Source organism: Carcharhinus amblyrhynchos, chromosome 9 (assembly GCF_965287045.1).
Source record: "Carcharhinus amblyrhynchos chromosome 9, sCarAmb.v2.hapA, whole genome shotgun sequence".
Taxonomy (NCBI): Eukaryota; Metazoa; Chordata; class Chondrichthyes; order Carcharhiniformes; family Carcharhinidae; genus Carcharhinus; species Carcharhinus amblyrhynchos.
Window position 1 is genome coordinate 37,619,900 of NC_137332.1, and position 16,066 is coordinate 37,635,965.

Here is a 16,066-nt window from a genome sequence, read left to right on the forward strand (position 1 = left end):
AAAGCAAGCTATCATTTTATTGTTTGTTATGCATCACTTTTATGCTATGTCCTACATTATACTACATATAAAGTACAGATTGCATGAAAGAAGTGTCTTTTGTTACACTTCTCATTACAGGACAAATAAACTCATGAAACCGCATAGTACAGTTCAGCCACAAATCTCAACTTCCAAGGACTATAGCATAATGGATTTGTATTAATCCACCACATAGCAAGGTCATTTCCTCAACTATCATGGGAGAACACAAAGAAACATTGATAAGTTCCCCAGAGGAAGGAAGGAAGGAAGGAAGATCTGAATGATCAATCACTCTGTACTACACTGATCTTGTACGCTCAAGGAAATCTGTACAAAATCTTTTGTCAATTCTCTCACTGAGAACGATGGTTGAACGAGCTTATCCAAAGCAGAAAGGAATAAATAGACTTTTTTTGCTTCCAACTGCCAATTCCATCAACATTAATTCAGCAGCTGGAAAAGGAATTCATTTCTGCTACCAAGCTTCACACATTGTGCTGCAACCCAGTTTCTGGGAAATAGGGATGTGATCACTAAAAAAAAGGCAGAAAATTATTTTAATATTCAGTTGGAAGCAGGATATCCTGCATGTCATTTAGAATCGTAGAATAGAATCCCTAACTACCAAGGCATCCATGATTTCTATAGATACCTCCTCGATGGAAACCATCAAGTCTAGGGAAATTATCAGCCTTTTACCTTACTTGTTTGCCTAAAACTAGCACTCTGGTGATGGTGACTTTATTTAATTGTTCCCTCGAATATTTCACTATTTCTGGGGTGCTTGTAATATTTCCTGCAGATCAATGCGGTGGATGTGGTTTCGTAAATAATAAAAAACTAAACCATATTTGTATCTTTTGTTCAGTAATTTCTATGATTTTTGATTTCTCCCTTTCCCCCACCCATGGCCACACAGATGATGAGCCTTTCGTGCCAATGGATTCAATTTTTTTTATATCATAACAACAGTCTGTTATTTGAACTTTTTGGAAGGAAAGGAGGAACCACAGATGAACGTCAAGCAAATTAGATTGCAAAAGAGATGTTGTGTGTCCAACTTCATCTGTAGGTACAGCTGACTAGATTTCTTTTAAGCAGACAGTTAATACCTAGGAAGGCTTCTATTACTAAGGAAAGTTGGGGCAGTAGACCATGTAGCACCAGAAGTAAGAAAATGTTTGAATAACCATATACTAGTGGTCTGCAGCTTCTGTAGAAGTATGTCAATCAGAGAACATCAAACATTCAGTGGCACTGAAATACCAAAGTGATCAATAGCTGCCGCATACCAAATCTATATGCTCTGATATCCCTTGACTTACTACACCACCTTCAAAAGAATGCTTACCTATGGGGGTGGCGCCATGGAGGTTCGCAAGCACCTCTTACAGCAAAACCTCCACTGCTGCAGCCAAAGAGGCAAAGTCTAAGCTGCTCTATCATTTGCTTTTTGAACTGAACTTTGAGATCTCTTGCCCTTTGGTATTCCCTATAATTTATTAATCCTCTCTCCCTTTAGGCCTCGCATATAAAACCATAGAATTTTACAGCACAGAAGGAGGCCAATCAGCCCATCATATCTGCAATGGCTCCTGAAAGAGCTACTCAGCTAGTCCCATTCTCCAGCCCTGTCTCTGTAGCCCTCTACATTCATCTTTAAATATATATATATCCAGCTCTTCAGAGACCTCCTATGGAATGCACCTCCACCACTCTCCCATGCAGCACATTCCAAATCTCAATAACTGAGTGAAGAAATTTCTCTTCATCTCATTCCTAGTACTCTTGCTGGCCATCTTGAAATTGTGATCCCTGGTCGCTGACATACCAACTAGTGGAAAAAAAAATCCTTCTTTACCCTGTCAAAATTGTTTATAATGTTGAACACCTCCATAAGGTCAGCTCTTAATCTTCTCTGCTCCAATTTTTGTAATCTTTCTTTGAACCTAAAATTCCTCGTTCTTGGTATCATTCTTGTAAATCTCCTTTGCATCCTTCCTTAAATAAAAGGTAGCCAGAACTGAATACAATACTCCAAATGTAGTCTGTCCAATGATTTTCTTTTTTTTTATTTATTAGCATCACAAGTAGGCTTACATTAGCACCACAATGAAGTTACTGTGAAAATCCCCTAGTCGCCACACTGCAGCACCTGTTCAGATACACTGAGGGAGAATTCAGCGTGGCCAAAAGCACCTAACCAGCACATCTTTTGTACTGTGGGAGGAACTAAAGCACCCAGGGGAAACCCATGCAGACACGGGGAGAAGAATGCAAACTCCACACAGTGAGCAAGCTGGGAACCAAACCTGGGTCCCTGGCACTGTGAGGCAGCAGTACTAACCACTGTGCCAACATGCCAATGATTTCCAAGTGTATAGCATCAGTTCCTTGCTTTTATAGTCTATGCCTCTATTTATAAACCCAAGGATCCTATTAACCTTCTTAACAACTATTTCAACTTGTCTGGCCACCTTCAGAGAATTCTGCACTTGAACCCAGAGGTCCTTCTGGAGTTCAAGTGTATAACTGTATTTCCTGCAAAGCTGTACCATTAAGCCTGTATTGTTTCCTCGTGTTTCTTCCACCAAAATGCATTACTTCACATATTGCTACACTGAAATTCACCTGCCAGATTCCTGCCCATTTGGCCAACGTGTTCCTTTGAAGTCCTCAGTGCCATCCTCATAGTTCACTATTCTCAGTAGCTTAGTATCATCCGCAAATTTAAATATTTTTCCCTCAACACCCATCTCTAAATTGTTTATATAAGTCAGAAAAAGCAAGAGTCCCAATGCTCATTCCTGGGGAACACCGATTTCTGGACAATGCCACTTGCAGCTTGTCTTGAATCTGAGAAATGCTCTTCTATTCCTACCCTCTGTTTACCATCTCTAAGCCAACTTCTAATTTATGCTGCTAAGGACCATTCAATCCCAAACATTTCTAATTCACTAACCAACTTGCCATGTGGCACCATATGCAATGCTTTCTGAAAGTCCAAATATACAAAATCCACAGCATTACCTTCATCCACTGCCTGTATCACCTCACCAACGAACAAATAAATTTATCAGACATTACCCGCCCTTGACAAAGCCACGTTGACTGATTAGTATTAACATTTTTTGCATATTTATCTTATCTACTATTAAGGCCTCCATCAGTTTTCCCACTATTGATGTCAAATGACAACACTGTAGTTTGTTGGTTATCCTTTGCTCTTTTTTTAAACAGTGGCATCACATTTCTAATCCTCCAGTCCCCCAGGACTAATCCTGTGTTGAGAGGGGCCTAGAAAAGTTCTGCCAATCATTCTGCAATTTGCTCCCTTACCTTTCTCAGCAGTCTGGGATGCATTCCATCTGGGCCTGGCAACTTCTCTACCCCAGTGTTGTCAACCTTTTTAGCACCTTTTTAAAAAAATCTATCACTATATTGCTCAATCACTCAACACCCAAATTCAATCTGGCCATTGTCATCATCTTTCAAGTTGTTAAATACAAAAGCAAAGTGCTCATTTAGTATTTCTGTCATATCCTCTGGTTCAGTGAGCAGCTTACCCTGCTTATCCTTGATGGGCCCCATTCTATCTTTCACGAATCTTTTACAATTAATATGTTTGAAGAACATTTTACTATTCGTTTTAGCACAGCCTGCCATTCTTTCCTCAAGCTTCCTTTTGGCCTTCCTTATTAGCAACAGCATGATGGCAGTGATTAGCACAGCACCAAGGACCCAGATTCAATTCCTGACTTGGGTGACTGCACGTGCAGAGTTTGCACTTTCTTCCTGTGTCTGTGTGGGTTTCATCTGAATGCTCTGGTTCCCTCCACAGTCCAAAAGACATGGTGGTTAGGTGCACTACTTCTCCCTCAGTGTATCCAAATAGGTGCCAGAGTGTGGCGACCAGGGGATTTTCACAGTAACTTCATTGCAGTGTTAATGTAAGCCTACTTGTGACATTAATAAATAAACTTTCCTTCTAGCCTTAACATCTCTCCTGCATTTGAGATGTTCTTTATGATTTCTATTGCTATTATTATTATTATTCCAGCATTTTTCCTTCCTTATTTTCTCATCAATATCCTTCGTCATTCAGGGTACTCTAGCTTTGGATACCCCATTTTTATTTCTCATGAGTATGCAGCTAGCTTGCACCCTATTCATCTATCCTGTGCAATTCTCCCATTTTTCATCCACCAAAATGCATTTCCAATGAACCTGCTCCAATTCAAATTTCAAACCCCTTAAAAATTGCTCTGGGATCTTAATCCGTGACTGATTTTTATTCTTTTCCAACTTAATATGAAACCATATTATATTATGACCACTACTTCCCCAACTGCTCCCCTAATCTTACATTCTCCAACTGGCCTGCCTCATTTCATTGAATACCTGCAATGGTGAAGCAGGCCGTCTGGATCAAATTTGCACCGACATTCCAAAAGAACATCTTACCCAAGCCCAACCTTCTACCCTCTCCCTGTAACCCCGTTCATTTACCATGGCTAATCCACTTAACCTACATATCTTTGGACACTAAGGGCCAATTTAGCTTGGTCAATCTACCACGCCTGCACATTCTTGAGCCTACATTTCCTATGATCAGATCCAGCACAACGTCCCCCTGAAAGGATTGGAAATGCAATGTTCCAGAAAGTTCTGCGCACACACTGCAGAAATTTCTCCCCTTCCACGTTCCATATTCTACTCTTTTCCCAGTCTGCCTTAGGGTAATTGAAATCCCCAACTATCACAACCCTGCTTTGTCCTGCAGGTTTCCATAATCTGTCTACAAATGCTCTCTTCTGGGTTGAGACATCTACTGAACCTTTTCAAATGCTTTTGGAAGTTTATTTCCCCAATTATCATACCTTCTTTTAATTCTCCCCCTACATATCCCATCATGTACTGCTTTTGCATCCATTCAAAACGGTGCTAATAATGTTCATAAATTGATAATTTTCAATTAAACTTATCTAAAATCCACACTAGTCATTCTTGTCTAAACTGTAAATGATGTTAAACTTTATGCACCAGGTTCTGTGTTGTTTACTGCAAGTTTATTATCTCTTATAGATGGAACGATGTTTAAAAGGACACACGCACCCAAAAACTGACTATGTGGTGAACACATTCAAGCAGTCTTACTTAGTTTGAGATAAAGCCAATTTCCATAATTATTTCCTGGAATGATAATTACTTCCATCTCCTATTATTACTGTCTATAATAGCTCTTCATCCTATGTGCAGGATTGAATATTGCATTTGATTGGCACCCTGATCAGTAAACTGAGCATATACCTTCGCAGCATACATGCCCCACCAAGCAATACCATGCCACTATTAGCACATCGCAGAACTACATTACACTTAGCTCCTCTGCCTTGCAACTGCTACCCACAAGAAAGACAAGGCCATTACAAAGGATCGGAGCAGTAATTACATTAGAAACGTCATCACTTCCAAATCATTCCCTAACCCAACTAGGACCTATATTACAATTCCTTCATAACTACTAGGCCACAAGCTTAGAAACCTATTTAACATTATTCAAGACAATGGTCTATTACCACTTTCTCAGGATAACCAAAGGAAAATGACAAACAAGCAGTAATAATTTCCAGAACAAAAAAAAACTTGACAACGGTAACCCTGCCAGAATTCTTGTACATATAGAGATGCAAATTTAACTAGAAAGCCTGTGTACGTACATCTTACCTATCAATATCCTGCACTTGCATTAAAATATGGTGGTGCAAAGCTAGCTAAGATGACAATCATAATATGCACAAGTTTAAATATTACTCAAAAGGTGACTAGAGTTGGATATTATTCTAGTGCTGCAATAGCACAACTGGTAGGTTGAATTTCAGCAAGACAAAATTATTCTCCAGCAAACTATTAATATAACATTTCATCCAATCCCATTAAAAACAGTTGGCATCATGAATTAAGAGCATTTTGCTTGTCTACACTCGGAATCAAGAATTATTTTAGCAAGAGAATACAAGGTACAAAGCAGAAGGAAAGATCTTTAAGAATGAACACCAAATGGAAAAAATGTGGCTGGTCAGATACCAAAAACTCAACCACTAAACAGCAATCTCACTCTGACAGACCACTGAACTGTCTCCTGTAGGAAATGAAGAAAGTTTAAAATTTATGGGTCTTGAGTGTTAATCACTCAAAATAAATCAAAAGGAACATGTCAAAAGTGTACATGTCACTGGTGGATGGAGAGAAGGGGGTGTGCATGTTAGAAGAAAGAAGCCATTGCAATATTTGGCTCATACAGTTTAATGCATCAAAATGAATACAAAATAGGATTTTAAACTGTAGCTGTACAGTCATGCATGTATTAATAAAAAAACATGTTTCACCTTGAGCAGCACAGGTTCAAAGCGTACAAAAGTAACATTCTACAGGCAAAACAAAAACAAGCAGGTATGCATGGAGCTGTAATTGAGTTTTGTAAACATCTGGTCATGACAGGATACCAGGCATTGAATTCAAGTTGTAGGGAATAAAAACAAAAATGCAATATGCATATATATGTAGTAAAGCATAAGAGACCAATGGAGAGAATAAAAGTCAGGCAGAAAAATACCTTACAGTTTTAATAAGCCATATTACACAAACATAGAAGAAAATCCTAATTCCTAAACAATAAAAAACCAACAAACTTAATAACATAAATAATACAGCAAAGTGAGAATTAAGCACAAATTTAAGCAAATTGCAATTAAAAGCAGTAGAGTGCATCAATAATTAATATTAATTCTCCATTTACCAGCCATAGATCTACAGTTCATGGTCATTGTCAAAGCCATGGTTCTCATCTCAGAATGCGTCATCTTAAGCTGGACAGTGCTTCTACAAAACAACTCAGAGCCAAGTATTAGCTAAGCCAAAATTGAAAAGCACTCCCAGAGCAGTAACCCATTTCCTTAAAAATCTTCTGACAGCTCTCCTGAACTGCTGTTGCAGCTGTACTTGATTTAAAATAAATTCCCAATAATTTGTACGCTGCTGTTTCCTTGAAATAATGACAACTCTGAAATGATACGCAAAACAAGCTCCGTAGCATTATATACTATCCTGTGCAAATGGGGACTAGTGTTCCCTCTTAAGCTGCATGTCTGATCAGCCACGCAACTATCAAATGCCGCACTTAACTATAATAGCCGCACACATCCTGACGGTTAAATGGGGTTTACTGCCACTCTAGATCATGAGCAAATAACTGGTAGACTTCCCCACGACAGGAAATAAATGGACAAGAGCCAAGCCCAACATGATTAATCAAGTCGAATTAACATCCAAAATTTACTTGTGACTTTGTGGAGCCCAAAGCTACGTCAGCATTTGTCTTCCAATGATCGTCTAAGTCAGAGCCCTTCTTATTTCCTCCCTCTCACCACCCAACACTATAGCGGAAGCAGTGAGCTGGGAGGGAGGCTGCAAGCTAGGTTAAAAGAATTAACAAGTTGTTAAGAGTAAGCAAGCTATTATGAGACAGCAAGATACAAAAAGTGAAGAAGTTACTACGGGTTAGTGAGTTAGCAAGTTATTCAGCATTAGCAAGAGGATTTTTGGGCCAGTTACTACTACTGATCTAGTCATTCTGCTGCAGCTGGTTTTGTAGAATTATGGAGGAAGATCGATTCCAAAAGCATTCAACACATTAAAACACAAGGACATGTCTGGGGAGTTGGTTGAAAGTTTTGGATTCCTAGGCCAGACTTCCAAATACTAATGCAAAAGATTTTTGAGAGGTTATCTATGGTACATTCTAAACCATGCAAACTTTCAAATACTATCACTCTCCAATTATTTTTGTATATGATACAATTTACTTTAAAAATGGTGAGCCAGTTCAATACCTTACGATTCATAGGTTCTTAATTTTAAAAAAAAAACTATAGGTGGAATAAATGCTGCTACATCCCCAAAAAACTACTGCAACAATGAATCATTCTCCCTCCTGGAATTCCCTTCTCTCCTCCACAATTCTCCTTTCCCAAATTCCCTGACATTGAGGTAAATTTTCTAGTCTTGCCCACCAAGGATTGTTGCAGGCAGGATGGAAAATTTAGCAGATCATTAAAAAGTTATTGACCTCGGGTGGGAATTTCCAGTCTCAGAGCAGCCACGACCGGAAAACCCATTATCTCCGCCTTCAATACTCAATGTACAGGGACGCTCTCTCTCGCTGACCATCACACTCCAGTTCACAAGAGCCAATCTCTCTCCAAATTCACAGAAACACATTACCTCAGTCTATGTTTGTTGAAGAATTTATTGCTCACTATTCACAGCAGTTTTTAGCAAATAATCAATAAGCAAAAGAAATAAAATGTGTCTTTTCCACTCCGTCTACCAATTCAAAATACAAGTGTCCTTAGTTCCTGCTTTTTTTGAGCTTGTCAAATTGAAACAAAAGATCTTATCTTGTGCTTTCATTAATGGTTCAACTCTTTTTTGTTAGTTGACTAAACGGCGTAGAGTGGTATTCTTTCTTCTTTTTCCATGCCTATGGTAACTTTTAAAAATATATACTACACGTAGGGTATTTTTTATTTTTTACTAGTGGCAGATTATTTTGATATTGGTGCATATAACAAAATCCACTTGCACACAGATGAAAAAAAGTTGGACAGAATATGGTGACTCAAAATGGAAGGAAGGAAAAAAAATACTTGTCTTCATATCAGACATCTTTAAAGCATCCAAAAACATTTCACAGCCAATTAATTATTTTTGTAGTAGAATCACTGCGATAAACGTTACAAAAATGTGGTCCTAGATGCAAACAACAACATGTTTTCATGGTCATGTCAAATTTACAGCCATCCATTCCTTGGTCTTAATTTGAAAAAAAATAGAACTGCACTAAGGGGCCTATAAGAGAAGAATTCATCTCAGGATTGATCAGATCTTAAATTCACAGAATCCATTTATAGCATCTATTGCTGGTGCTGCACATTTTGTACAGAATTTGCATATTTTAAAGGAAACCCCTTATGATCATAATCCATTGAAAACGGGACTGCTGATTAATGTACAACAAAATGCACAGATTACTGAATATCTAAACTGAAATTGAATAAACAAGCAGCTTTTGAAACTAGTAATAGTTATGCAAAGAACTGGAATTAAGATCACTGAACCAGCACCGAACAACAAGTACTTGCAAGTTCACATTTTACAGTGATTGTCACAATGTTGTTATGCCAAATATTCTTACAATGTTACTCTAGTGAATTATTAGACATTTCAAATAAAAATCCCTAGTGCACTCAGTCTTGTGTAAAAACATAGCATGTGAAAATAATTGTGCCGTTAGCTGCTACCTTACCTTGGCAATCTGCAGTAACACTATACAGTGCTTAATTGATTCAACCATGCTCTGAAAAATAAAAAATAATGCAGAATCTGCAAAGTTCAGAAGTATTTTTCACAATTTAATACAAATCCACTGTACTAAATTAGTTTTAAGTACCAGGTAAGTCAATAACACACAGGTGCACTTACATTTGTCACTTCTTTGAGGCTTTCGACTTTCTACAACAAAAACAGGAAGAAAATCGTAAATAAATATCAAATTTAACATTTCATTTTTATCATACGATTTCAAGAAGAAATTAGGTATCGCTCTTGGGGCTAAAGAAATCAAGGGATGTGGGAGTGGGGGCGTTGGGTAAAATCAGGATATTGAATTTGACAATCAGCCATGATCATAAAGAATGGCAGAGCAGAGCCGCATGCCCTACTCCTGCTTCTCGTTTTCACATTTCTATCACTAGCAGGTATCATTTACTGTAAAGATGTGCTAAATTGGAGACTAATTCAAGTATTTTGTCTTTATCACTATGATAATGTGCTGTACAGAACATTAATTTGGTCATTTCATCAGCTGATCCTTTGCAAAAGAAGACGCTTCTGTTAAACAAAGGACACTGACTTGAAGTAGCTACTAAATTGCACCTGTAAAGTCAGAGGGGTAACCAAGAAGGTAGATGAGGGCAGTGCAGTTGATGTTGTCTACATGGACTTTAGCAAGGCCTTTGACAAGGTACTGTGTGGTAGGTTGTTACATAAAGTTAAATCTCACAGGATCCAGGGTGGGGATCCTAAATGAATCCAAAACTGGCTTCTTGACAGAAGCCAGAGAGTGGTTGTAGAGAATTGTTTTTCAAACTGGAGGCCTGTGACCAGCAGTGTCCCTCAGGGATCAGTGCCCCTCAGGGATCAGTGCTGGGCCCACTGTTATTTGTCATTTATATTAACGATTTGGATGAGAATATAGGGGGCATGGTTAGTAAGTTTGCAAATGACACCAAGATTGATGGCATGGTGGACAGTGAGGAAGGTTATCTCCAGTTGCAGCGGGATCTTGATCAGTTGGGCTAGTGGGTTGACAAATGGCAGATGGAATTTAATTTAGATATGTGACAGGTAATGCATTTTGGTAGACTGAACCAGGGCAGGACTTACTCAGTTAAAGGTACAGCATTGGGGAAAGTTACAGAACAAAGATCTAGGGATACACGTTCATAGCTCCTTGAAAGTAGAGTCACAGGTGGACAGAGTGGTGAAGAAGGCATTTGGCATGCTTGGTTTCATCGGTCAGAACACTGAATACAAGAGTTGGGACATCTTGTTGAAGTTGTACAAGACATTGGTAAGGCCACACTTGGAATACTATGTGCAATTCTGGTCACCCTATTATAGGGAGGATATTATTAAACTAGAAAGAGCAGAAAAGATTTACCAGGACGCTATCAGGACTTGATAGATTGAGTTAAGGAGAGGCTGAATAGACTGGACTTTTTTCCTCTGGAGTGTAGGAGGTTGAAGGGTGACCTTATAGAGATCTATAAAATAATGAGGGGCACAGACAAGGTAGATAGTCAATATCTTCTCCCAAAGGTAGGGGAATCTAAAAATACAGGGCATGGGTTTGAGGTGAGAGGGGAGAGATACAAAAGAGTGTCCAGATGGGCAATTTTTTCACAGAGGGTAGTGAGTGTCTGGAACAAGCTGCCAAAGGTAGTAGTAGAAGCAGGTAAAATTTTATCTTTTAAAAAGCATTTAGATAGTTACATGGGTACGATGGGGATAGAGGGTTATGGGCCAAATGTGGGCAATTGGGATTAGGGGTTTTTAAAAAAGAGCGACACTGACAATTTGGGCCAAAAAGGGCCTGTTTCCATGCTGTAAATCTCCATGACTCTGTGACATGGAGATACAAAATAAATTGAGACTCCAACAGAAACATTGGCATGCCTTGGAGATGTGAACAGCCCCTACCTAGCTTATCAAGGTGGACGTTGGATCATGCAGGAGTTCATGGTTGTGAATTTAAAAAATAGTTACATCAACTAAAAGATCTCACCCCCAAGCATGGGGCACAGTCCTTCTGACGATCACCCTCTGGTTTACAAGTGCTGGAGCATACTGCTCTTCCCCTCGGGGACTATATTTACCTTGGCTCCCCCGGCAGGTTCCCCTTGATTGAATCCCATTCTTCTGAAGCTGTTGTAAACTTCATCAACATGACTTCACATCAGCGAGTTGAGTATTTAGTTAGGGAGGAGGATCATGCACTGGGGAGGCTGGTTAATTTAAAATCCATTTAAATGAAGTTCCCACATTTTGTGGGCGGGAACCTCATTACATCACTGGTGAGGGACGGGAAGCATTGGAAAACAAGATCTTGCTGGCAAGTATCTCGTTTCCTGACTCTTGAGATTGTGGTTATGCTGCCATTTACAGTGAACATGGTTGCAAAAATCACTTTTATACTAAAATGTTACTTTCGTTCCATTTTTAGCTATGAGGACGCATGTAGCACTTGGAGATCAGTAATGTGCTCCCTAACAATTCAGTGGTGAAATTCCCTCAATTGTGTGGCTGGTTCTGAGTCATCAGACCAGGGAAGGTTCCGAAAACTGGCCAAATGGCCACGATTCACATACAAATATAGATGGCAATCTATTTCACTGGGAGCATCACAGCCGGTCCATCAGTATCTTTCCTGCATTCAGCTTTGAGTAAAACTATGTCTAGGCCATGCAGCAAATAAAGAAAGTAGTTTCCAGCTAAGGTCACACAATAACCCTCAGGACCAGGAATTTTTTTTTTCACTTTTCTAGCCAGCCAGTTCCTGTTAATATAAATATTAATATAATATAATAGAATATAAAAGCAGGGAGGTCTTGCTGAGATTGTACAGAGCACTGGTGAGGCCGCAGCTGGAGTACTGTGTGCAGTTTTGGTCGCCGCACTTGCGCAAGGATATTTTGGCCTTGGAGGGAGTACAGAGGAGGTTCACTAGGATGATACCAGGGATGAGGGGGTTGGACTATGAAGAGAGGCTGAATAGACTAGATCTGTACTCGTTGGAGTTTAGAAGGATGAGGGGGGATCTTATAGAGACGTATAAGATAATGAAGGGGATGGACAGGGTCGAGATAGAGAGATTCTTCTCGCTCAAAAGGACAGCAGGACTAGAGGGCACAGCCTCAAGATGGGGGGGGGGGGTTCAGTTTAGAACAGAGTTGAGGAGGAACTTCTTCACTCAAAGGGTGGTGAATCTCTGGAATTCTCTGCCAGTTGAAGTGGTGGAGGCTACCTCGCTAAATATATTTAAGACACGGGTACATAGGTTTTTGGTAGGCAAGGAAATTAAGGGTTAAGGGAAAAAATGGGAAAGTGGAACTGAGCCACTTTAGATCAGTCATGATCTTATTGAATGGCGGGGCAGGCTCAAAGGGCTAGATGGCCTACTCCTGCTCCTATAAGAACATAAGAAATAGGAGCAGGAGTAGGCCATCTAGCCCCTCATGCCTGTCCCGCCATTCAATAAGATCATGGCTGATCTGTCGTGTCTCAGTTCCACATTCCCACCCTCTCCCCATAACTCTTAATCCCCTTGCCTATCAAAAACCTATCAACCCACGTCTTAAATATATTTAGCGAGGCAGCCTCCACCACTTCAATGGGCAGAGAATTCCAGAGATTCACCACCCTTTGAGTGAAGAAGTTCCTCCTCAACTCCGTTCTAAACCGCACCCCCCCCCCCTTTATCTTGAGGCTGTGCCCTCTAGTCCTACTGTCCTTTGAGTGGGAAGAGCCTCTCCACCTCTATCCTATCCATCCCATTCATCATCTTATGTCTCAATGAGATCTCCCCTCATTCTTCTAAACTCTAACGAGTACAAGCCTAGTTTATTCAGCCTCTCCTCATAGCTCAACCCCCTCAACTCCAGTATCAGCCTAGTAAACCTCCTCTGCACTCCCTCCAAGGCCAAAATATCCTTGCGTAAGTGCGGCGACCAAAACTGCACACAGTACTCCAGCTGCGGCCTCACCAGTACCCTATACAGCTGCAGCAAGACCTCCCTACTTTTATATTCAATCCCCCTTGCTATGAAGGCCAGCATTCCATTTGCCTTCCTGACCACCTGCTGCACCTGCAGTCTGGGTTTTTGCGACTCATGCACAAGGACCCCAAGGTCCCTCTGCACCATCGCCTGCTGCAGTTTTTCGCCAAGTAATTGTCCTTCCTACCATTATTCCTACCAAAGTGGACAACCTCACATTTGCCAACATTAAATTCCATTTGCCAGTTCCTGGCCCATTCGCCCAGCCTATCTAGATCCTTCTGCACACTCTCCACACCCTCCGTGCAATTTGCCGTTCCAACAATCTTGGTGTCATCAGCAAATTTTGGCACCATACACTCGGTTCCCTCCTCCAGATCATCTATATAAATGGTAAATAGCTGAGGCCCCAGCACCGACCCCTGGGGCACTCCACTAGTCACCAACCGCCAATCCGAATAGCACCCATTGACCCCCACTCTCTGCCTCCTATTTGACAACCAATCATCTTTCCACGCTAACACCCTACCCCCAACTCCATGCCCCCTGACCTTCTGTAATAACCTCTTGAGGCACCTTGCCAAATGCCTTCTGAAAATCAAGAAACACCACATCCACCGGCTCTCCTCTATCCACCGCCCTAGACACATCCTCATAGAACGCCAATAGATTCGTCAGACACGACTTCCCCTTAACGAAACTGTGCTGCGTCTGCTCTATCAAACAATTCTCCTCAATATGCCTCGCTATTTTCTCCTTGATCACGGATTCTAACATTTTACCTACAACAGACGTTAAACTAACCGGCCTATAGTTCCCTGCCTTTTGCCTGCTACCCTTCTTAAACAACGGCGTACCATTAGCTGCTTTCCAATCTTCCGGCACTTCCCCAGAATCCAGCGACGTTTGGAAAATAATCACCAAGGCATTCACTGTCACCTCCGCCATTTCTTTCAGAACCCTTGGATGAATTCCATCCAGTCCTGGGGACTTGTCCACAATCAGTCCCTCCAGTCTGTCAAGCACCGCCTCTCTAGTAACAATAATGTCATTCAGTCCCTCCACTCCTACCATCTTTCCATCGCTAACACCCGGCAAATTATGCACGTCCTCCTCCATGAAGACCGAAACAAAAAAGTTATTCAAGGCCTCAGCCATTTCCCCATCCCCTACCACTAAGTCCCCCCTCTCATCCTCTAAGGGTCCAACGTTCACCCTAGCCAGCCTCCTCCTTTTTATATATTTATAAAAACTCTTGCTATCCTTTTTTATATTAAGCGCTAGCCCAGCTTCATAGTTTATCCTTATTTCTTATGTTCTTATGTTAAGATCAGTTCGCCTGACATTTAGAAACATTCTTTGTAAATTAAACACAATGCAGAGGAAATCTTCCCCACTTATTCTGGCTGAATTTTAAGGCTTTTTTGCTCCAAATATTATTTTTAAAACAAAATTTAACTATACTCACAAGTGTATTACATTAATAATATATGCTAAATGAGTAGGAAATGCTCAGTTCTCCAACATTTTGCTTAGGATTTTTAATGATACTTAAAGAGCAGCCAGCCCTCATTCACTGCTGCCTGTACAGAATGATTGCAATCATTCTTCTGCTGCTTTCTGACTGCTGTACGCAACCAACCAAAAGAAATGACTGGAAGGCTTCAGCAAGAATGGGAGGAAGACAACCCTGAATAGCCTCATGGTTCAGCAAAACCTCCCAACAGATACTCTTCCAGGCTGAAAGGGCATGACAAGAAAATGTCTCCTCCCCCCCCAGCCCACACAATGAATAGGAAGAGGAGAGATCCTCACCTCCTCAACACCTGGCTAAGCAAATCTGGGTGGAGATCTCAAAAGGCCAACAGAAGTGGGATATATCCAGAATCTAGAGCTAGTGCTGCAAGTGTGTCAATAATCTCCTTCAGTCTGCCAAAACAAGTAATCCATAAGGTCCATTTGCCACTTGAAGCATTGTGCTCATGTGCAAATTAGTGGATACAAGGAACTACATAGCAAGTATTGCATTTCCATAGTTGGGATGAGCAAATGGGAAGCCCTAACCCTTCAATTTTTACGCTCTCACACACAAACCAAAAAACTCCAAGCTGGATAGTCTGGAAGCCTCCGAGGAGAGGCAGGATCCCAAAACATTACATCATTCCCTCGTGTGCTTCAGCAGTGCCAATATATGTTTGCAATTAGATTCAGGGTCACAAGTTGGTGAGCACAGTACATGCATGCTAGAGTAGCTGATGGAGGCTATGACATCTGGGGCTAGGAGAGTCAGAGGACCATGCTCAGTTCCAGACCATAAAGGAGGATGCGATTGCAGTAGAAAGTGTTCAGAGGAGAATCACCAGGATGTTGCCAGGACTGGGAGCATTTCAGCTATGAATGGAGGTTGCTTAGGGTAGGGTTATTCTCAGAGCCGAGAAGGCTGGGGAAGGGGTCCCCTGATTGAGGTGTGCAAATTTATGAGGGGCATGGAAGGGCAGGGTAGAAAGGAAGAGATGTTTCTCTTTAATAGAGAAGTCAATAACCAGGGGGCATAGACTTAAGATAATGGGCATGAGATTTAGAGAGAATCGGAGGAAAATTTTACAGAGGGTAGTGGGAATACTGGAACTCAAGCCTGAAAGGGT

General features: G+C 40.8%; 1 protein-coding gene across 3 annotated transcripts in view; it reads right to left on the bottom strand.

Moving 5' to 3' along the window:
• Positions 1 to 16,066, bottom strand: part of osbpl9 (oxysterol binding protein-like 9) — a 218,719-nt gene that overhangs the window by 73,728 nt on the left and 128,925 nt on the right. For all 3 annotated transcript variants that reach the window (XM_080195474.1, XM_080195473.1, XM_080195475.1), the window contains 2 exons: positions 9,568 to 9,597; positions 9,392 to 9,442 (listed from right to left, as the gene is read on the bottom strand). In XM_080195474.1, the coding sequence (XP_080051600.1) occupies positions 9,392 to 9,442; positions 9,568 to 9,597 (81 nt within the window). The remainder of the gene's footprint in view (positions 1 to 9,391; positions 9,443 to 9,567; positions 9,598 to 16,066) is intronic.